We start from the raw sequence: 23,831 nt of genomic DNA on the forward strand, positions 1-23,831 counted from the left end.
CGTTCGCGTCGGCCTCAGACGGCGCATGCGCTGCCGCCGGTGGCTGTTTCCCTGCGACCCCGCTTCTGGCTCGTGTACTAGAGTCCTCACGGGCTGGCGGGAGCGCGCGCACGCGTGGGGGGCGTCGTGAGCAGGGAAGGGGCACCCGAGCCGCGCATGCGCAGCGGCAGGCGGCGGCGCGAGCAGAGCTGGGAGATGATGGCGGCGGCGGCGGCGGCGGCGGCGGCGGCGGCTGCGGCGGCGGCACGGAGTGTGTGAGCAGCAGCTCGGGAACCGCCGGCCCGGGCCCAGTGCGACCCCGACCCCGCCCGCCCGCCCGCCATGGGCAACGAGGCCAGCCTGGAGGGCGGCGCTGGCGACGGGCCGCTGCCGCCCGGCGGCTCCGGCCCCGGCCCCGGCGCAGGGAAGCCGCCTTCAGCACCGGCTGGTGGAGGACAGCTCCCGGCGTCAGGCGGGGCGCGGGCAACCGCCGGACCACCGGGTCCAGGCCCCGGGCCCGGTGCCGGCCCGGGCACGTAAGTGCGGGACACGGCGGCGCCCGGGGGGCGGGAATCTGTAGCTTGAGGCCGAGGCCGGGGCCGGGGCCCACGACCCTGCGGTCTAGTCTGGACAGCGAGGTCGGACGTCCGGCCACACTTAGAACCCAGCTGGTTTGGCATGAGCGGGTGGTCGCGGGAAGCGGCCCTCCCTTTACAGCCGCCCTGCCTTAGTAAAGCAGAATGGTGAGCGCAGGGTCAGTCCGGGCCTGCAGACCGTGACTCCGTCACGAACCCCAAATTCGCTCCCTCCCCAATGCCGGGCTAAGGAGGGGCTTATGTAACCTCTGCTGGGTCCCTCTGCACTGGGGAGCAATGGGACGGAAAGCGTCCTCCCTGTCTGCTGGAGTCTGCATGTGTCCATTGTGTTGGGCCAAGGAAAGAGCACAATGGGAGTGGCTGTCAGGGAAGATAAGTGTCACTGCGAGGAACAGAAAGATGTGGAAATAGTTGAACCATGAACTTGGTCATGTGCTTTCCTCAGGCATTTAGTGGCTAAAATCATCTTTGGAGGAAGGGAAAATGCCACTGGACACCAAAAGGTACTTATTTAGGCTCATAAATACTAACAGGGTCATGTGCTTTCACAATGGTTTAGTGAAAAACACTTTGGGGTGAAGCAAAAATGCAGTTGAATCATCTAGAACCAAATATGTTCTCTTATGATTTAGATTACCACCTCAGATCAGTGGAATGTTTTAAACAGAACATATCTGATCAAATACTGTGAAACCAGCTTGTTTAAAATGCATCCCGAGGTCCTATAAACAATCAAGTGGCAGTAAATGCAGTGGAAGGAAATGCCAATATATAATAAACCAGTAGACTGAAAACTCAGGAAAGCTACCAAGAGACAACAAGATAAAATGGAAGGCATTATCTTTACACCAAACAGACCTGGGGAGTAGCAAAACTGGGGAGTGCTTCTGGATCCATGTGAGTCTGCTGATAATGTTGCCTTGGCTTCTCTGTGTGGGAGCGCATAAACTGTGAGGGAGCATAATTTTTGATTCTTTAGCTGCCCAACTGTGCCTCTCATGTGGTTATTTTCTCAGAAGTTGTTTCTTAGACAATTAACAGTAATGAAAGGCTCTTAGTAGCCTGAAACCTGCCACAGACAGGCCAGCCTGTGACCATCCCTTTTAGAGTAGGGATTTGCCCGTTTTACATTAGCTATTATGGTAATGCAGTTGGATAGCACACAGTTCTTAGCACTGCAAATACTGTCCATTTTGCTGCGTGTTGAGCTGCTGTTTGAGTTTTAGCTTGGGGGAGGCTCACTCAGGCTTTAGAGCTCTCCTTCCAAAGGAAAGCATCTACGGCTGAGTGGAAAAACACATTGTTGTTAGGAGTTCTCTATATGGGAAATTTGTCATTTCTCTTCTGATAACCAAATAGGCTAGTCTGCTTGTAGTTTATCTAATGTTGCAGAGCCAAGCATATGAAAATTTGGAAAGACTAGGGCAGCCCAAAGACACAGGAAGAGGCTAGTGTCTATTCATATTCCTTTTCAGTATTTCATTTCTACCGTGTCTATGTGTTCTGCTACAGGGCAGACCCATGAACTACTGTGGGTTAGGGAACCATGGGCTCCTGCTGGATTTAGCAGTCACATAATCTCACTCCTGGCTGTGGGCAGGAGTGGACCTGTGGAGCTAAGGTCCTACAGCTGTCAGGCTCAGGGGGTGAGCTGGCTATTTGTCACCAAAGCTCTGAATTGGGGGCCCTTAGGAGATGGGATTTACTCTTCCAGCTGATATTTGCTTGTCAGAGCATCTCAGCTGAGCTGCATCTCCATGATACGTCTCTCCTTCAGCATCAGAATGGCTTCTACTTCCTCTCACCAGAGCGTCTCAGGTACCTGATGCCAAATTTAGCATGTTCTGTTCCGAGATGCTGCTGAACAGATTGGCCCATTGATGGAGAAAAAGCCCTGTGGCATGTGCTTCTGGGCATTCGGGAAAGGCATTGGCATAGTTTCAAGCCAGCTTGTGAATTTGGGGGAATTATATTGTGAATAGAGGTAGGTGGAGGGCCAGGTAAGGGGGAGGTAATTTTACTGACCCCAAAGGGGAATGGAACTGAGGTCCTGGGGGAGTTGATTCCTGTCTCTTTCCTGTTGCTGTATTACCCCTTGTCACCCCAGGTTGAATTAGTCTTTTCATCCTCATACTGAGCTGACTTGGGTTCTGTGAGGGGGCAGCTCCAGCATCTGTGGCTGAAGAGCTTGACTAGAATCCTGTGAGTAGCAGTGCCACCACACCCATAGTGCCGCCTCTTAACCTGTTTGGATGATATGGCACTTTGGGCATCAAAGAGTCTCTCAAGGCAGGGCTCTCTGCTTCTGGTCTCAGGGTCACATGTGCAGTTATATACGTTGTGCCTTTCCCAAGGACTGCCAGGTCAGGGAAGGCTGAACTCTATCTCAGGCTCCAAGCTATATGCCTTGGTATGGGCTGCATCTTCCTACAGGAAGGGGCACCTTTCACTTATTCATTCATTCACTTATTTTTATGGTGGAATGCCTGATGTACAGTGAAGGTCCCAAGTTGATGGGATTTTACTTGTACACACATCACCAGTTCAAGAGAAATTTTATGAGTACTCCAGAAAGCACCTTTTAAAAAAATTGCACAAAGAAGCCACGTAGACCAGTGGCGGCCTGTTTAATCTACACCAGCTCTGCGGACTTGCAGAACTTTGACATTTGCAAATTGATCTTTAGTCAATCAACCAAGGTATATTTACTGGTATCAAGAGCAAGCACTGTGCTGGGCTTTGTGGAGGGTCTGGAAGAATATATGATGCTCCCCTGTCCTATAGCACCTCACAGTCTGGTTGGTCAGATAGCTCTTGAAGAGCTCTCAGAGAACAAAGTCATGGAAGGTTCCTAGGAGTGACACTGTAGGCAGCTCAGTGTCTGAGAAGTGTCAAATAGGTAGTGCTTATAGAAGGGTTGTCAAGTGAGAAGAGTGGAGAGGCAGAGCCAGGCTTCAAAAGAAGGAGAATCCCAAGACTCTTGGGAGAGTGATGGGGATCTAAGAGGTGGAGAGAGATAGAAATGACATGAGGAGCGTGGTTTACACAGGCAGGGACAGTGAGCAGAGATTGGGGCTGAGTGCAGGGGTGTGGAAAGCTGGGGCAAACCAGGTAAGGCGCCTCCCGCTCGTTACCCCATTGAAATTGGTGATCAGTGCTGAGCTCTCACTCACTTTCAGTCCAGGGAGACATCTTGAGCCAAAGGCAGCTGGGCACAGAGAGCCTGGGCATTTGCTGGAAGGTGGTTGAAGCTGCTCTGAGAACCATACCCAGAGTTCCTTTCTCAAGATGGGTTTGCCATAATTATATCTCAAAAATGAATGAATGAATGAATGAATGGATTTGTCAGGCATAGTATCTCTGGTTTGGGATTAGCCAGACTTGTTATACTATGTCAGCTATCAGTCAGGCTCTAGAAAAATCTGGGATTAATTTGTAAGGCTAAAATGAAAGGATACAATTGTTAGGTTTGGAAATAATGATCCTTTATTATTTAGAGATCCTGTGAGGCCATTGGATTCTCATGGAGGGCATGTCATGGAGTTTGCGCTTAAGTGACCTAACATCTGAATGGTGATGATGTCAAAAGCTCACCCAAAGGGGGCAACCATTTTTGCATTTCTTGCCAGGGAGAGAGGGACAGTTTTGATAATATAGCTGTTCCTAGCATTAGTAAGACTGATAAGATGCTGCAGATACAAAAAAAAAAAAAGTTATGGATGCATTAAGGGGAGGAAGTCTATTTTATTTTAAAAAAACTTTTTATTATGGAAAATTTCAAACATACATACATAAAAGTAGAGAGAATAAGTTAATAAGCTCCCATGTTCCCATTGCCCAGCCACCACCATCATCAGCTCATGGCTGATTAAGTTTATCTATCTCCCTCACTTCCACCCCCATCTTCAAGATATCCCAACATTTCATCATCAATATTTTAGTGTCTATTTCTAAGAAATAAGGGATTTGTAAAAACATTACCATAGCACCATGATCATATCTAAACAGCTAACATTCTCTTCTTAATCTCAGCAAATATCCTGTCAGGGTTCAGTTTTTTTGATTATCTTATTAATTTATTTTTTACAATTGGTTTGTTGGAACTGTGAACTAAACAGGATCTACACATTGCATTTGATACATCTCTTCAGTTTCTTTAAATCTGTATGTTCCTTCTCCTTTTTTCCCCGTTGCGATTTATGATTGGCTGTGTTATTTGTCCTGTGGTTTCTCATATTCTGGATTATGCTGATTGTATCCTTGTGGTGTTATTTAAGATGTTCTTCTGTCCCGTATTTTTCCTGAAAACTGGGAATTACATCTAGAAGCCACTCAGAATCACATTTCTCTTTTTGGCCAATAAATTCTAGCTTTTTAAGAAAGAGTTCGTTGAGGGCTTCAGATGTGAAGGGACTGAGAGTTTGTTGAAAGTAGATCTAGACTTTGGACTAGTTTGGGAACCAAAGAACAATACAGTGGGCCACTTTTCTGTTCTTTTTCTAAATTTCTCCTTCCACTGAGTAGGTTTGGTTCTGAGTTTAAGAAGTCAAAGCTTTCAGAGCCCCTGGATCACACCTTTTCACTCCAGCATAACAGGGGGAGCCTTCCCTGTATATGTAAGTAGCAGGCTGCTAGGAGAGAGGATTTGGGGCTTCAGTAAATCCTCCCCCTTTTCATAGGTCCTGCACATTTGAATGGGGCCCTTTCCCCTAATCTGTGTTGGATGTGGGGAGGGGCAGACCTTGCTATGTGTGGGCTGCTTGGGGAGAATCTGTACCTGGAGCCTGTGGCCCATACGCAATCAGTTGGTGCTGACTGTGGAGACAGGTTGGCAAAGCTGTCGTAATAGTTATAACTACCATTGCTGGGTGCCTGTTCCACCATAGTCATTCCTCTAGGTGTTTTACACACACTTATTCCTCACTCCACCTGCCTGGCCATACAGCTCCTGCAGGCTCCATCTGTCCTGGCCTTATTCGTCCTTCCTTCCCAGGGACTCACTTTTTAAAATGGTGAAATGGTGGCTGAGACCTACCTGCCAGCAGCAAGGGCCAAGTGTCACTTTAGGACTTGAGGCCCTCCTAGTAAGCTGGGACTTGGTGGACAATCCAGCTCTGGGGACTCCTATCTCAATTGGTGCCAGGGGCATGTCATGCTGGTGTTGGTACTGCATTCGTAGGACTTGCGCAGGTTCCTTTCCTGTAGGGCCTTCTGCCATCTCCTTTCACCATTGTAGTGGTGGAAGCTGATTGTAGCTGGGGAATGAATTAGGACCCTGGCCTATGGTAAGGGAGATGAATTCTGGTGTCCCACCCCCACCGTGGATTGGGCCTCTGGTGGGGACCTGTCCCTTTCTGGGATTCTCTCAGTGCATGTGTCTTATACTTTAGGTTCTGGCCAGCTGTGCCTGTAGGATGGAGAAGAGGAGCATGCTCCCTGATTGATCTGTGCTAAACCTTGGGTGCCCAGGCTGGTCTCAGGGCTGCTTTGATCTCTCCTTCCCGTACTTTGCTCTTAGGGGCATCTAGGGTTAAGAGAGCCTTGCTCTAGCAGAGCCCTCTTACGTGGTATCTCCACTTCTTTCTAACAGGAGGGTCACACGGAGGCATATTGGGAGGCTCCAGAGAACTTTAGGTCACCCTTGAGATCAAATCCAGATTTCTTTGGAGAGGCCTGGCTGCTTCTGAAGTGGTGGGACTGCTGTCAGGGCCAAAGGTGAGGAAGAGATTTTCCCTAAGGAGTAGTGTAAGGACTTGGTCCCAACCACTGAGGAGATCAAAGAGCCTCAGCAGCTTGTCTAGGAGCTCACACAAGGATCACCCAACCTGGTCCTATCTGGGACTGCCCCTATACCCAGAGGAGCCCAAGCTCTCCAGTGCCCCAGGCTCAGGGAGGGGGATGTGCCTGCCCCCCCGCCAGGGATGCTGGAAGAACCAGTAAGACACTTGGGTGCTTAGGAGGAAAGGAGAGGTAAGGAAATTTCCTGGTAGTCACATCCATACATTGGATACGTTCACGTGTGCTGGTAGGTAATAAGGATCGTCTGCGCTTTTTGTATACGGGAGCAGTTATGAGGGATTTCTACAGTTAAATTCTACTTAGAAGTAGGAGGACTTTAAAGTGATGTTCAGCCACGTATTCAGGAAACCCTTTGCTGAGCACCTACTGGATGCCTATCCCTGGGTGAAATGTGAGGAACAAAGGAAGGCGCAGGATATGGGCTCTGCCCTCAAAAGGGCTCACAGCGTGATGGGAGAGAAAGAGAGACAAGTTCAAATCTTTACCCTCAACTTCCTTAAATTAGAGTTTGCTCCTGCCTTCTCTTTGTCTCACAGAGGTAAGAGAAATGAGCACACGATTAAAAGGGTTTGTATTATTTCATCTTCTAAAATAGTAGAGCACATATTTGTATGGTGTTCAACAGCTTACAAAACACATTCACAGCACTAACTTACTCTGTTGGGAGCTCCAAAGGTCTAACATGAGAGATTCAGAAGAACAGCCAGCTAGCTGACTTTAGCAAACCCAAATGCCATACACTGAGCACAGCTGGAGAACCACGTCACTTCCCTGCCTCCTGTTCTCAGAAGATGGAAAATTTAGCAAGAGGATGGGAGGGCCTTGAGGACAGGAAAAGGATCTGGAAGTAGGACATTTGAGCAAAGGATGGGGTAGGGTGGGGTGGGGGATGAAGAATGGTGGAAGCATCCTGGGTGGGGGTCAGAAACTCAGGTTTTAATCAGTCCTGATGTTGCCTGAAACTGGCTGTACGTGTTGGGTAGGTCCTCAGTTTTTTTCCATCTGTAAAATGAGAAATTTAACTAAATAATCCCCAAAGTCTCCTCCACCTCTGACAGCTTATTTCTGTGAGATGATTGAAAAGGAAGGGGGATGCTTCCCACTGTTCAGCTTCACAGAGGAGAGAAAACAAGTACAATGTGCAGCCTTTAGGTTAATTAGAAGAGCTTTAAATGAAGAGGATTGCTCTTCCATTGTGCCCCAGAGATCTTCCGGAGTGGACAAAATGACCTCACAATCAAGCCTGGAGCCAGGAGAGGGACTGGCTGCTGCCTTGCCAATTGGTTGCTCCTGGTAAACACGGGCTTTTGAAAAGCTCTTGGCATCCTTCTACTGGCTTGGCTGGCCAGCCAGCAAGGCTCCCACCTGGACCTGCAGAGCCTGCTGCAGGATCCCTTTTCCCAGCCGTGCTCGACTGCTTATCTCCTGAGTGTTGTCCCATCCATATCCCACAGGTGCTCTGGCAGCAGCCAGTGTGCTCACGTTTTCCAGGGGAGCCAGAGTTAGCAAACACTTTGTGGTGGTGGAGGTGGGGCATGGATAGGGCTGGCCTGAAAGAGACTTTAGTTCTGCCCCCTCCAGTTGGCAGTTGTACAGCTTCCTTCCCTTGTAGAGTGAGGAGATGGATGTGGTACTCACTGCAGTTTCTCCTGTAGCTCCGTGGGTTTTGTGGGCTCAGGCCAGGTCTCCTCCAATGTCAAGGTCTGGCATGTGAGGCCACATCCTTCAGGAGCATGGTTTAGCTTCAGCACGTGATATGTTTGCTCTGTCCTCCTTTTATTTTGAGCATCTAATCCAACACCTAATGGATACCGGAATGGCTGCTTCCATATTCCCTGAAGGCAGGAGCTCTGCCTTGGTGCGAATACCCCAGTGGTCCGTGGCCTCTGGTCCCTCCCAGGCAGATGATTCCACTGTTGGAAAGTTCTTCTTTCCCTTTGTGTGTCTCCTTATACCTCCTGTCTCTGGGTGCTGGCTCTGCCCTCTGGGCCAGCTGACTTATCCGCTCACAGGTTTGGCAGGAGCTCACTGTGCTCTCACCTCCTCAACCCTGGTCTTGTCTCTAGGCTTCTCCAACTCCTGTGGCTGGAATGTGACTCTGGGACCCTTGCTGACCTGGGCTGTCCTGCCCAAGACTGTCAGATCCTGAGGACAGGAAGGCTCAAAGAACAGGGCTCAGGGCTCAGCATGTCACATGGACTGTGAGTGACAGTCTGAAGGATGAGGGGCCTTGGCTTATGTAGCCTGAGAACACCATCCTACACCTTTCTGAGCACTCTCTGTCACTGCACCACACAGTTGTCCAGCCTCATGCTGGGCATCTCAGCATGAAGGCTGGATTCCCTCCATCCTGGGCTTGTGCGACCTGAGTGTGAATCTTTGGGGGTTCTGCATGGGTCCCTGCCATGACATCTCTGGTTGTACTTAGAGATCCCTTCCAACCTAGTGAGACCCTTTTGGATCCTGACTCTGTCCTCTGAACTGGGGTAATAACTAAGGCAGTGTGATTGTTTCAGTAATCATGCTATGTGAACTTCTCCCTTTCCTATGGCCTTGTGAGCCCACTTTCCAAACCCCTTTATCTGATCTTGAGTGGCCAGTGTTGGGTTGTAGAGGCCACAGCCTTGCTAGCTTGGGTTTGGAGTGGTGCCAGCTGAGGACAGTGGCAGAGACAGGGCTGGATTGGAGAGGCAGCCACTGCTTGCATCTTAGCCATGGCAGCCCCGGTGCAGGCTTGTCCTTCCCAGGTTGGCCAGGTCATGCTGGCCTCTCTTTGGGGTGCGTTGGCCTTTGGCTCTGTAGGTTAGATGTCCCCAGGGGCAGCACGTACTCTGCAGATGAAAGTTTCAAACACACATAAAAGGAGAGAAGATGGTATGGTGAACTCCCTCCTGTGACCCCATCACCCAGCTTCAACAACGATCAGTGTTTTGCCAACTTGTTTCATCTATATTCCTCCAATTTTTTTTTTTTTGGCTGGATTATTTTCAGTCAAAATCCTAACATATCATTTCACTCATAAATACTTTAGGATGTACCTCTCATAGTTAAAAGATATTTTAATTTTAATCCAATGACATTATCACAGCCAACAAAAGTTAACTGTAATTTTTTTTCAACTTTATTTATTTACGTATTTATTTATGGCTGCGTTGGGTCTTTGTTGCTGCGCGCGGGCTTTCTCTAGTTGCGGTGAGTGGGGGCTACTTGTTGCGGTGCGTGGGCTTCTCATTGCAGTGGCTTCTCTTGTTGTGGAGCACAGGCTCTGGGTGTGCGGGCTTCAGTAGTTGTGACTCGCGGGCTCTAGAGCGCAGGCTCAGTAGCTGTGGTGCACGGGCTTAGTTGCTCCACAGCATGTGGGATCTTCCCTCTAATTTCTTAATATAACCTAATACCTAGTCCATGTTCAATTTTCCTTGATTATCTCAAAAATGACTTTTTATTTAAAAGATTTTTTTATTAAAAAAAATTTTTTTTAGCAAGAGAAAACACAGATTTTTATTTATGTATGTATGGGGGAGTTCAGAGAAAAATGTGATTTCCAAAAATGACTTTTGAGAGTTTGTTTGTTCAAATCAGAATCCAAACAAACCTTGCATATATATAGACTATTATATATATGTAATGTATATATGTGTGCTTATTTCAAAATAATGATAGATATTTTTACTAACAATACTACTGAATGTAGTTTAAAATTCGCTTGTAGTTTCTTTTGTCCTTAGTTTATATATTTTCAGGAATATGTAGTCAAAGTTCTGTGTTTTATTTATTTATTTTAAAATATTTATTTATTTATTTATTTGGCTGCACCAGGTCTTAGTTGCAGCACGCAGGATCTTCGTTTCTGAGTGCGGGATCTTTTAGTTGCAGCATGCGGGATCTAGTTCCCTGACCAGGGATTGAACCCGGACTCCCTGCATTGGGAGCGTGGAGTCTCAATCACTGGACCACCAGGGAAGTCCCAAAGTTCTGTGTTTTAGAGCTATTAGAAATGATTCTTCTCTGTGTGGTTATGCTACTAAGAGGCTATACAATTAAGGTTTGGTTTTTTTTTTTTCCAGTTTGTGTTCAGTTTGTAAGGATTGCCTTTTGATCTCTTACCTGTTGCCACTGTCATACTGCACAGTAAGTCAACCAAAACTCAGTGGCTTCAAATAGCAATTTTTAATTCTCACTCATGCATCTGCATGCTGGCTAGAATTCATTGATCTAGGCTGGGCTCCAGGCTGTAGGTGAGTCCAGGTCTGCTCCACGTGTCTCTCATCCTCCTCAGACAGCAGGCTAGCCAGGGCATGTTCTTCCGATGGTGATGACAGATGCACAAGAGGGCATACTTAACCACACACAATTTCAAGCCTCTGCTTGAAATGACACATCTGCAAACATTTCTTTAGTCAAAGCAATTTTTAGTTAAGCCCAAAATCAAGGTGTGGTACTGTAGTTATTATGACTACCTAACAAATTACCCCAAAACTCAGTGGTATAAAACATCCATTACTTTGCTTATTAGATTCTGTAGGTCAGGAATTCAGGCAGGGCACAGTGGGATGGCTTATTTCTGCTTCACAATGTCTGGAGCTTCAGCTGGAAGAGTTGAAAGCTGGGGACTGGAATCATTTGACATGTCTTCATCATTTACATGTCTTACAGCTGATGCTGGCTATTAGCTGGGAGGGCCTCAGTGCTTCTCCATGTGGACTAGATTGAGCTTCCTCACAACATGGTTACTGGGTTCCAAGGGTGTCCTGAGAAAGGAAGTCAGGTGGAGACTGTGCTGCCTTTATTACCTAATCTCAAAAGATGTGCATTGTTACTTCTGCCACACTCCATTCATTGGGGCAGTCACAAAGTCCTGCCCAGGTTTGAGAGGAGGAGGCAGACTCCATCTCTTGATTGCGAGTGTCCAGGTTCTATAAGAGCATATGAGGGCTTCCCTGGTGGCGCAGTAGTTAAGAATCCGCCTGCCAATGCAGGGGACGTGGGTTTGAGCCCTGGTCTGGGAAGATTCCACATGCTGCGGAGCAACTAAGCCTGTGTGCCACAACTACTGAGCCTGCACTCTATAGCCCACAAGCCACAACTACTGAGCCCACATGCCGCAACTACTGAAGCCCACGTGCCTAGAGCCCGTGCTCCACAGCAAGAGAAACCACTGCAATGAGAAGTCTGCGCACTGCAACGAAGAGTAGCTCCCCCTTGCTGCAACTAGAGGAAACCCGTGCACAGCAATGAAAACCCAACACAGCCAAAAAATAAAAATAAATAAATTTTTAAAAAAAGTTCATACGAGGGAATTTGCTGGTGGTCCAGTGGTTAGAACTGCAGGGGGCGCGGGTTCAATCCCTGGTTGGGGAACTAAGATCCTGCATTCCGTGTAGCTTGGCCAAAAAAAAAAAAAAAGAGCGTATGAGACTGGAAATTTCGCTGAGGTTATTTTCAAAAATAGAGTCTGCTGCAGCTGGGAAAATATACTGCACCTCTAGTGGGAGGAATTGCAAAGTCACATGGTAAAGGGCAGAAATCCACAGAAGGTAAAGAATGGAGAACAATGCCATCTACCATATTTTTTCTTTACCATTTAATTTTCTTAAAATTATTTAAAACTTTCATGTGATTCCAAATAAAACAAGGTGTATTGAGAGAAGTCTAGTTCCATCTTGTTGCCTTCCACTTTGTTCTCTGCCTTCCCTGATGAGAAACCATTTTTATCAGATTTTTCCATTGTTTCTTTTTGAAAATATGAGGAGAAATATACATTTATTTACCTTTCTTTTGTATATAAAAGGTAACAGATTCTAAACACTATTCTATACTTTGCCTTTTTTTCACTTAATATATCCTGAAGATCTCCTCATAGCAGAATATAGAAATTCTCCTGATTTCTTTTTGCATCTGGGCACTGCTCTATCATATGCACATGCTATGGTTTTCCCTTGGCATCAACCTGTGTCCAGTCTTTTGCTCTTACAAATAGCACCACAGTGAGGAACCTGGTATCTGTGTCATTTTGTATTTTTACCAGTGTATCTATGGGATATTTTGTGTTTTTTCCACTGTATCTGTAGGATAGTTTCCTGTTGGATGCGGAAACAAAATGGTGAATGCACATTTTGCTATGTGTTGCCAAGCCTGAGGGGCAAGGGCAGAAGCTGGGAGCTAGTGAGGGGCTTGAAAGGTATTCAGGTGTGAGAGGATGGTCACTGGACGAGAATGAGGAGGGGGTGATGGGGAGTGGGGAGAGGGTGAGAGTGCTGAAAAGTGCTCAACTTCTGAATATATTGTGCAGGATGGCTAAAGGGTTGGCTGTGAAGGGTTAGAAAAAGAAAGGAGTCAGGAGGACTCCTGAGTTTTGACCTGAACATCTGGTGCACACTGAGGGCAACAAGGATGGGGTCTAAGATCAGGAGTTTTTTCCTGGACAACTTGTGTTTTAGAGGCATCCAAGTGAGATGTTAGGTAGGCGGCTGGGTATTCTAGTCCCGGCTAAAAACATAAAGTAGCACTTCACCTGCAAATGCTTTAATATTGATGCCACCTGGTTCCTACAAGCACTCTGAGAAAGAAATAAGGAAGAGGAATAAATTGAGGCCATACTGGAGTTCCAAGAGGGCAAGTCAAGTATGCTCAACTCAACAAGCATTTATTTTATCAAATGAAGTGCTAGAAATGAAAGCATTCACAAGAGGCCTGGCATTAAATGCCAACTGGTGCCTGGTTCCTGCCCAGGGCTGAGGATATAAAGGTGAACAGGTAGATTAGCATCCCTGTTTCCTACTACAGAGAACCTTTGAGTTAAACTTGATTGAAGGTATGGACTCTGCCCTCTGGGAACTCTGACTCACTCATTGGGAGATGCTCAGAAAGCCCACTGTGGTCCATCCTTCTCATCTTCACACACAGCTGCTAAAATAGATACAGAATTTGAGCCTCAGACCAGAGAGTTTACTTGAAAGTTCCGGCCCATCCCACAGGCTCTCAGAATTCATTGCTGGTTGGATCTGAAGCCCAGACCACCAGAGCCACAGAGAACACCCTCTCACTGTAGGAAGAGTATCACTGTTTCTTCTTAACCCTCACTTATATTCATGAAACTCCAGGAAGGCTGGACTGTGGTGTGGGAGAGGGTTCCCTTGGCAGATTTTGGGGATTAGGAAGAGGGCAGGAGGGAGGGAGCTCCAAGTCTGTGGTTGCTGCTCTGGGGTAGTGATCTGCTCATGGGCATCTGGGGTAGAGATAACATAATTTGACTCTGTGATGTACATTTCTCTGGGCCCTGGGGCCTGGGTGCAGGCTGTGGCACACGGAGCTGGCTCCAAAGCCGGTGGACTGGAGTAGGTCTTTCCCAGTGGCCAAGCATTCTTCTCTGCTCCCCTCCTGTACTGAAGCACTTTTGCAAATGATAGTGCTTAGTGCTAACTGCCAGGGTGAGAGAGGCTTCCTGCCAGGGTGCTTTCAGGGAGCTGTGATGCAGGCTGAACCTGTGGAAGAAAGGAAGGAAGGGAAGAGACAGAACAGGGAAGCTTGCTCTAGATTCTCCCAACAGACCAGGTCTGCCCCCACCCTACCCTTTACTCCCCAGCTTTGTCAGGGTGTATGGTGGAGCCCCTCCAAGGATCCCTGCTCTCACTGGTACTTGGCACCTCCCTGGCCAGCATGGTGTACCCCTTAGATTGCCTGAGCTGAAACACAGACTGAGGGGCAGCAGGTACATGGCCTCTGCTGTCCCTACCCAGGTATCCAGTCAGGTATGAGGAACCCTGGGGAACACATCCAGGGCTCCAGAGACAGTTGTCACACTACCAGCTCCTTTTATTTTTAAAAAATATTTTTAAAATATATTCTTTTTCATATTCTTTTCCATTATGGTTTGTCACAGAATATTGAATATAGTTCCCTGGGCTATACAGTAGGACCTTGTTGTTTATCCATCCTATATATAATAATTTGCCTCTGCTAATCCCAAACTCCCAATCCTTCCCTCCCTTACCCTCCCTCCCCCTTGACCAGGTCCTTTTCTAAATGGTAAGAACCTCCACACCCCTGAGTGTGGTGTGAGAAAGAAAAATGTCCTCCCTGTCCTCAATTCATAGAGCCTGGTGGGGACCCCTGGGGGCAACACTGCCCCTTTCAGTTGCCAAGACCTTGACTCCTGCTCGAGGAGTACCACTCCTGGCGGTACTGAAAACCTGTTTTAAGTGGCATGAAAAAAGAGGAAACGAGAAGCTTTGCCTTTTTGGAAACCATCCTGTGTTCCCTGTACTCCCATATGAGCCCTTATTCTGGGATTCTCAGGCTGGTGTGATGCAGGGGCAGTGACCCCAGGAGTAAAGGCTGAGTCTCCTGGCAAGGTTTTCAGGGAACATGGGCCTTGGTCAGGCTCCCTCAGCTTCCTTTTCCTTAGTCCCTGCTGGTGGCTCAGGAGAAACAAGACATTCAGATAAAGATGTACATAGCTTTTGAAAAGATAGTAACAATACTTAGTAATAATTGAGTGATTTTGCTTATACAGTATTTTTTCCTCTGTGTAGCTCTGGCCAATAGAGGGTCAGAATCACTGTTGAAGGGTGGAAAGACTGAAGCCAGAGAGGTAATGGGCGTTTCGAAGAACCCATAGCAAGGTGGGGCAGGACCAGGAGGAGGAGCCTGGACTGCCCACCCTGGCCTCTGTTCAGTGAATCTCCCTCGCTACTTTGGGATGAGGAAACTTCCATGTGTCCAGTAAAGGGATCAGACATCGGTGTGCAGGACTGGCCTGCTTGGTATACTCTCTGCCCCTGGGTAGAGTGGGCTAGGGGTGGGGAGCAGGTGACAATCTCAGGGTGGCCTTGGGGATATAAGGCTCCAGGGCCAGAAGAGAAGAGCCCAGTCCCCACTAGATGGAGTTTAGGAGCAAGGCCTCTGCTGCAGTCTCTTCCAAACAACTCACTCTTGTAGAGCACTCACTCTGTGTCAGGCCCCAGAGGCCTCAGGGTTCAGTTGGGAATGAGGACAGAAATCATTCAGTCTTTTTTTATGTGCTGGCATGGATGCAGGGAGTACCTTCTGAACAAGCACGCAAGCTCCAGGACCTTGTGGAGTGTACAGCCTTCAGGAATAAGACCCATGGCCACTTTATCAGAATCGGTATAAGCGATTCTGATAAAGGGTGCTGGTTGTTATTCCATGACCTGCCTTGGGGGGTGGGTTTAGATACCTAGGATCTATACAGCACCACTGACACCCTCCCCCGAAAAATTAATTTCTCCAGAGGCCCTGCTTTATCCCCAGGAAAGGCTTTGCTCCCAAACGGTTCTCATTCTGAGAATGCTGTTTCTTTGTCCAACATTTTTGTTCATTATTTATTTGTGTTCAGTGTTTGTTCATTCAACAAGCATTTATTAATCCTGCTGTGTATCTGGGTCTGTGCAGGCTCTGAGTTCACAGAGGAAATGCAATAGTCAGCCTACTTGGATCCCACAGTCTGGGTCAGCATGAGGGACTCAGCCAAAGCCACACAGTTCAGAGAAAGGAGCAGCAAAACTTCTTCACACACACACACACACACACACACACACACACACACACACACACACACCCTGACCCTGTTACCTCCCGGTGCTCCAGGGACAGCCTAATGGCCAGGTTCCTGTCCTTATCTGCTTAGACCTCCCTGTGGGCTCAGACCCTCCTGACCATGCTTCCTTCTTGGTTTTGTAGCATGTCCTTGTTTACTTGTCGGTCTCCTTTGTGGCACTGCTTGCCCTGTCTGATGAGGTTCCCAGGACTCAGCCCTCAGCCAAATCTCTTCTTCTCACTAGGCCTGCCCAAGGCTTCTACACAAAAGGTGCTGCATGCTGACGGCTCCCCAAACTCTCCAGCTCTGGTCCTCCCACTCCCAGTGGACAGCTCCATATGGACCATCACTATGCCATCACTTGCCCTCTCACCTCTCCCCTTTGGCTGAAATAGTGTTTAATGTTGGGTTAGCAGGACCCCTTTTCTTGGAAAACTTGAGTCTGTACCACAATGAACTTAATCTGACATAAGACTTTTTTGAGGACAGGAATGTCGATGATTTTGTTTGGTATCCATAAGAGATCTTAAACAGTCTTTTTTTTTTTTAATATTTATTTATTTGGCTGCACCGGTCTTAGATGTGGCATGCGGGAACTTTAGTTGTGGCATGTGGGATCTTTTTTTAGTTGCAGCATGCGAACTCTTAGTTGTGGCTTGTGAGATCTAGTTCCCTGACCAGGGATCAAACCCGGGCCCCCTGTATTGTGAGCGTGGAGTCTTAGCCACTGGACCACCAGGGAAGTCCCTTAAACAGTCTTTTGTTTGGGAATGGAACCTCTTCTCAGGCCCAGGCCTGGGCTCCCCAGGTCAGTAGGAGCAGGTGAGCAGAGTGCGGATGGTCAAAGAACACTTCTGGTGGGAAATATCATAATCCAACTTGGACAGCCTTAAGTCAAAATGAGGGGGCCATATTATAAGATCAGAGTTGTGTCTTTCAGAACTCAAAAGTAGTTTATAGTCAGCTCTCAGATAGGGATGAGGACCTGGGAGATCATCTTCTCCTCCCAAATCTGCTTCTCTTCTTCTCCTCCCTGCTGCTTCTTTCTGCAGCCTGGTGAGTCTGGCTTCTCACCAGACGGGCTGGTGGGAATCTTGGCAACTCACAGCTCACCCATCCCTCTCCCTGTTTTCCTTTCCCTCCCCCATTTCAGTTCTCCGGGGAGAGACTCTGAGAGGCTCAGTGTGGGCCAGGGGCCAGCATCAGCTCTGATCCACAGTGCAGGTGGAGCCACATTGTACAGTCTGCACAGAACTCTTCTGTAGGGTCATTCCACCAGATTCCCCCACTAAGTGGAAAGCTTATGGTCCACCCACAAGGATAATCTATAGGATCCCTGCTGCTGGCCAGCGTGTCAGAGTGCCCATTTAAAACCTCTTCCATGTGCAGCCCTTTTGACTCTATCTTACACCCTGGAGAACCTGGTATCCAGGTGAGACAGAAGGCCAGGTGGACCAGAGTGATTGCCAGGGCATGTTCCCCAGAGAGTGGTGGTTGGCTTCTGGACCTGATTCTTTGCTTGTCCAGGAAGAGGAGAACATATTCCAGCAACCTTGGGCTGACTCCACCCCATCCCCTCAGACTCCAATGGGCAGCTGCCTTTCACAACAGCAGGCTTTCCTCCCAGAAGCCTGCTTCTGGGGTCCCATTTTTTGCTTTGGGACCGTAAGTGTTTTTCTTCTTTTCTACCCAACTGCTTCTGCTCTCCAGCCAGGTCCTGGCCTCTGGTCCCATTCTCTCTTCCATGAGCGTACCATCACCGTGGCATTGGAGCCTTTCCTGTGACTGTTGCCTTAGTCTAAAGGCTTGGTACTGGGGGTAGGAGCAGAAAGGGGCTTGCTCCCTCCTTTTCTCATGGTATAACAGTGCTGAGCAGCTGTGAACAGCTACTGGGGCTCACCCACCAGGCTTCCCAAGGGCAGGAACTCTGTCTAACCCTATGAGAAACATTAGGGACGGATGGGGCTCAGGGTCAGCCATGGTGAATTGCGGCCTCCCTGTGGAGAAGCCTTGCTTCTGGGTGGGCCCAGGTCGGTGGGCCCAGGTGTTTCTCCTGGAGTTGGAAGTTTGGTCTATCCTATTGGGATCTCCTGTAAGGATGCAGCCAATTTCCCTTTTCTAAGCAGGTATACAGCAAGGGCACCCTGGAGCAAGACCATTAGCTCTCATCAGCGTATCAGCTTGTGACAGGGCTCGTAGGGAGTTCTTCCTTGCAACTTTGGCTTCAAGGTGAGCCTCTTAAAACCCTAGCAGCACAAGCCACACCTTTGGAAGCCAAGGTCAGGCCTCCAGACAGATGTAACAGAGACTCTGCTTCCCCCTTGCCCCCCACCCCTCCCCAGGACTGACCCCATTGTCCCGCTGATCTGGCTATGTTCCCTAAGGGAGGAGAGACATGGAGAGGAGTGGGCGGGGGCAGGAAAGCCTGCATGGGGTGGCTTCCCTCCGGTGACCGTGATACCACTGATCAAGGTGCTAACTGTGTGGTTGCTTAGCATGACTGGGACAGGGGGAGCAAGTTTACTATATTTTCATCCCTGACTAGTGCACAGGTGGGCCCTGGGCTTGTGAGTACTCAGTAGGGTGGGGCATAGTGGGGGCTCCAAGAATAGGATGGACACTCAGTAGGGATTTCAGGAAGGGATCTTGCTGAGAGGTAGCTCTCAGCCCTCTTTGGGTCCTGCTACCCCCATGCTTCTCAGAGATCTTGCCTGAGCAGCAGTCTTGTTGCCAGTGAGGCTTGTTCTTTGTATTTGTTCCCATGCTCTTTTCTTGGCTTCCCTTTTTTTTTATGTTACTCTCCCGACTCCTGATATATCCAGGTAATTTTGAGTTTTAACTTTGCTGATGAGACTGTTCTGGAATTAATAAAAATTATATAAGTAAGACATGAATATATTCTTGATGTAAATATTCAAACAATTCAATCATATATTGAGTAAAACTTCTATTTTCCTTTCCTTTTCTAGCATTATTACTTTTCTGTGTATATTTCTAAGATCTTTCTCCAAGCATTTATATTCATGACTCTTTTGTGTACATATACACACACTTTTTAAAAATAGATCAGTTTCGTTTTCTTTAGTAGCAAACATTTAATCACCAAACAAAACTTGTGGACCTTGAGCACCCAAGGGCCATCACAGGCAAAATGTTAGGCTGCAATAATAAAGTAGCACCTAGTCCAGAAATCAATGCCCTAGGGAAGGATGCACTGCCTAGGAGGGGCACAGAGTTAGACTTAGCCCCCTTTTCCCTGCTAAGGGTTAACAAAAAATGGGGCACAAAGCTCTGCAAGGTCTGCACCACCAGAGAAAGCTGGTCGAGACAGGAGGGGATGGAAATTTGGAGTTGGCCAGGGTCTTCAGCCATTCACATTGAGCTACTTCTGAACTGTCCCTGAGAGTTCAGCATTTGGGATCAGGAATTGGTGGGCGATCTCCACCTCCATAGGTAACAGCAAAGGCAAGGGAAGGTGAACTGGAGCAGTGGGTTACCTGGACCTCTAGCCACCAGGCCCTGGTGTATGGGGTGCCCACTGTGTATGGGAAATGCCACCGGCTGTGGCATCTTCCTCTCCTGTGATGCCAGGGCCTTAGGATTGCCTCGGCTCCCCAGGGCCACCTGAGCCACCAGGACTTCCAGGACTACCTGGCCTGCCTTGGCTGTCAGTGCTACCTGCTGCACCCACTGCACTGGCCATGGCTTCTGCACCTTCCTCCACTGTGCTTGTGGCTCCTTCACCATCTGACATCTTGAATCCGCCCACCCTCTCCACTGGCCGCTAAAAGATCAACACATACTTTCTTAAAGAAATGGGATCACACTGAATATGTTGCTTTGCAGCCAGCTTTTTTTCACAGAAAAGTATGGGGAGACATTTCTCCCTATCCCCCTCACTTCTCAAAGAATCAGCAGTTTGGGCCCTAGATAACTTTTTGTCACCTTGTCCCTTCCTGAATTGGAGCAATCCTTGTGCCTTTTGGAGTCTCTTGGCCAGTACTGTGTCCCAGGCATATCTCCAAGCAAGCTACCAGACCTTTGTGTAGCTGGACACCTACTTGCTCAGCCTTTGAGGGTAACATGAGCTTGAGCAGCTCTGTGCAGGGGTAAGACAGTGCCCTTGTTCCTGAGGACTTGTTCCTGAGTTCTGCCTGTGAACTTCAGAGGGTTTCCAGGTTCTAATCTGTTTTTCCAGCTAGGGTTGTCTCCTGGATGCAGGGTTCCCTGCAAAATTCCTTTTTCTTCCCTGACATGGGGTGTGAATTCCCTTTCTCTATTCATACCTTCTGCAGGTTGCATTGCTCAGATTCACAATCATCTGAGTAGAAGACTGCTCGCAGGGCAGGGCCACTTACAGCATAAGGAATCATCTGTGCTGGCATCTTGCCTTTCTTTTTGGTCCCCATGGTGACCTGTATTAGTACACACTGTCTATGCCCCTTCAGAGACCCAACCCTGAATCTGAAGGAGGGTGGACTCCAACTTTCTAACCTCTTCCCGCTAAAGGTTTTGGTGTTTGAAATTTGAAGATTTTTTTTAGTGCAGCCCAGCTCCATGTTGGACCAGACCTCTACTCCAGGGCAGAATAGTGCTTGGGATCATTTATTCATTTAATAAATATTTATTGAGCACATACTACATGCTAAGCACTGTTCTAGGCAGTCCTTACTGTTGCCTATTAATCATGTCCTCCTCCCAGATTTCTTTGTTTTGCTGGTTTCCTCGCTGCTTGTGGGAAGCTTTTGCCTCAGGAACATGAATTTCAAATTTCCAACCAAATAAATCACAAGAATTTTTCCCTGAGTTTTTACTCAAATTCTATCCTACCAGGAGCATTTTATTCTCCTATGAAATGCCGAAGGAACAGGAGGTGTGTTTCCCTGAAACTGGCCTTGGTGTGTTTCTGATGAGGCACTTAGTTTTAAGGAGTTGGGAGTGTTAGAGTAGGTTCGGGGGGACCTAAGTTCCCAGGCCAGGTCCCAGCCTCACACTGCCTGTTTTTCTGGTGCCCTTACGCTGCTTAGTTTCTTTAATCTTTAGTCTTCTCATTGGAAAAAAAATGGAAATGATAAGAGTACACACCCTGCGTGGTTGTTAGGAGGTTGATTATGTAAAGGGTGAGTCTGGCACATGGAGTGAGCTGAGAGCCTGATGGTGCTAGGGGTGATGGTGTTAGTGGTCTGACTCCCACGAACGAAAGACATTGAAACCATTATGTATTTCATCAGTCAAGATTTTTTTTTAAATATCACTTTTTATTTTATAACTTTGTGAATGCTTAATACATTAGCACCATAGCACATGCTTACAGTTTAGAAATGAATATTGCATATTTGGGGGTATAGGCTCAGGTAGCATTTTTTAAAAAAATTATTTATTTTGGCTGTGCCTGGTCTTATTTGCGGCATGCGAGCTCTTAATTGCAGCATGCATGTGGGAGGGCTCCCTGACCAGGGATCGAATGCGGGCTGCCTGCATTAGAAGCGTGGAATCTTACCCACTGGACCACCAGGGAAATCCCTCAGGTAGTATTTTGAAATTCTTTTTTGAGATATAATTCACATAACATAAAATTCACCCAATTTTAAGTGTACCATTCAATGTTTTTTAGAACAGAATTGTACAACAAAAACTACAATCTAAATTTAAAACATTTTTATCACCCCCAAAAGAAACCTTATATCCATTAACAGTCACTTCTTATTCTTCCCCACCCCCAGGCTTAGGCAGCCACTAATCTATCTGTCTCTTAGATTTGCCTATTCTGGACATTTCATGATTAAATAGAATCATGCAGTATGTGGTTTTTTGTGTCTGACTTCTTTCACTTAGCATGTGTTCAAGGCTCATCCATGATGTAGCATGTGTCAGTACTTCATCCTTTTTATTGCCCAATAATATTCCATTGTATGGATATACCAAATTTTATTCCCTCATAGGCTCATGAACATTTGGGTTGTTTCCACTTTTTGGCTTTGACTATTATGAGTAATTCTGTTATGAACATTTGAGTACAAGTTTTTCTGTAGACATATGTTTTAAATTCTTTTGGATGTATTCCTAGGAGTAAAATTGCTGCGTCATTTGGTAACTCTACATTTAACATTTGGAGAACTATTGGACTTTTTTCTAAAGTGACTGTACCATTTTACATTCCAAACAGCAGTTAATGATGGTTCCTTTTTTTTCCACATCCTTGTGAACATTTGTCATTATCTTTCTTTTTGATTTTAGCCATTCTAACGGGTGTGAAGTGGTATACATTGTGGTTTTGATTTGCATTTGCCTAATGACTAATGATTTAAACATATTTCATGTTACTGTTGTCTATATCTTATTTAGAGAAATATCTATTCAAATCCTTTGCCCATTTTTAAATTGGATTGTCTTTTCATTGTTGAGTTGTAGAAGTTATTTGTATGTTCTGGATAATAGACTCTTGTCAGAGATTTGATTTGCAAGTATTTTCTCCCATTTTGTGATTTGTCTTTTTACTCTCTTAATGATACATTTACAGTTAAAAAAAGTTTTTAATTTTGATATAGTCCTATTTACCTATTTTTTTGTCACTTGTGCTTTTGGTTTTGTATCTAAGAAACTATTGCCCAACCTAAGGTCATGAAGATTTTCTCCTATGTTTTCTTCTGAGTTTCACTTACATTTAGGTCTATGATCCATCAGAGTTAATTTCTATGTATGGTGTGAGGTAGGAGTCCAACTCCATTCTTTTGCATATAGCTATCCCAGCACCATTTGTTGAAAAAACTGTTTTTTCTCTATTGTAATTTCTTGGCGTCCTTATCAAAGATCAATTGACCATACACATATAAGTTTATTTCTGGACTCTCAATTCTATTCCATTAATCTATATGCTTATCCTTATGCCACTACCACACTGTCTTGATTACTGTTGTATTGTAGTAAGTTTTGAAATTGGGAAGTGTGAGTCCTCCAACTTTGTTTTTTCTCAAGACTCTTTTGACTATTCTGGATCCCTTACATTTCCATATGAATTTTGGAAATTCCATGTGAATTTTGGAAAGGAGAGGCTTGTCAATTTCTGCGAAGGAGCCAGCTAGGATTTTGACACATGGCATTGAATCTGTAGATCAATTGGGGAATATTGTCATCTTTACAATATTAAGTTTGATGCATAAACATGGATGTCTTTCTATTTATTTAGATCTTTAATCAATTTCAACATTTTGCAGTTTTCAGTGTATAAGTCACATTTTTTTGTTTGTGTAGCTTATTCCTAAGTATTTTATTCTTTTTGATGGTATTGTAAATGGAATTGTTTTCTTAATTTCAGTTTTGTATTGTTCATTGCTAGTGTATGAAAATAAAATTGACTTTTGTATGTTGAGCCAGAATCCTGCAACCTTGCTAAACTAATTTATTGGTTTAAATAGTTTTTTAGTGGATTCCTTAGGACTTTACTATATTCAAGATCATGTCATATGCAAATAGAGATAGTTTACTTCTTTCCTTTTTTTTTTTTTTTTTTTGGCCGTGCTGTGCAGCATGCGGGATCTTAGTTCCCTGACCAGGGATTGAACCTGTGCCCTTGCATTGGGAGCATGGAATCTTAACCACTAGACCACCAGGGAAGTGCCTACTTCTTTCTTTATAATATGACTGCCTTTTATTTATTTTCCTTGCCTAATTGCTCTGGTTAGGACTTCCAGTACTATGTTAAATAAAAGTGGTGAAAGTGGACATCTTTGTCTTGTTCCTGATCTTAGATGGAAAGTTTTAGTCTTTCACCATCGAGTATGATGTTAGCTGTGTTTTTTTCATATATGGCTTTTATCATGTTGAGGATGATTCCTTCTGTGCTTAGTCTATTCCTAAATCAGCTTTTATCATGAAAAGATACTGAATTTTGTAAAATGCTT

The 23,831-nt window shown here is 46.4% G+C and overlaps 1 protein-coding gene across 1 annotated transcript in view; it reads left to right on the top strand.

Annotated features, from left to right (window-relative positions):
- The first annotated feature begins 205 nt into the window (after positions 1–205).
- Positions 206–23,831, top strand: part of BSN (bassoon presynaptic cytomatrix protein) — a 91,366-nt gene continuing 67,740 nt past the window's right edge. Inside the window, exon 1 of the mRNA XM_067754429.1 lies at positions 206–515. Coding sequence (XP_067610530.1) covers positions 322–515 — 194 coding nt within the window. The 5' untranslated portion in view covers positions 206–321. The remainder of the gene's footprint in view (positions 516–23,831) is intronic.

This window comes from Pseudorca crassidens, chromosome 10 (assembly GCF_039906515.1).
Source record: "Pseudorca crassidens isolate mPseCra1 chromosome 10, mPseCra1.hap1, whole genome shotgun sequence".
Taxonomy (NCBI): domain Eukaryota; kingdom Metazoa; phylum Chordata; class Mammalia; order Artiodactyla; family Delphinidae; genus Pseudorca; species Pseudorca crassidens.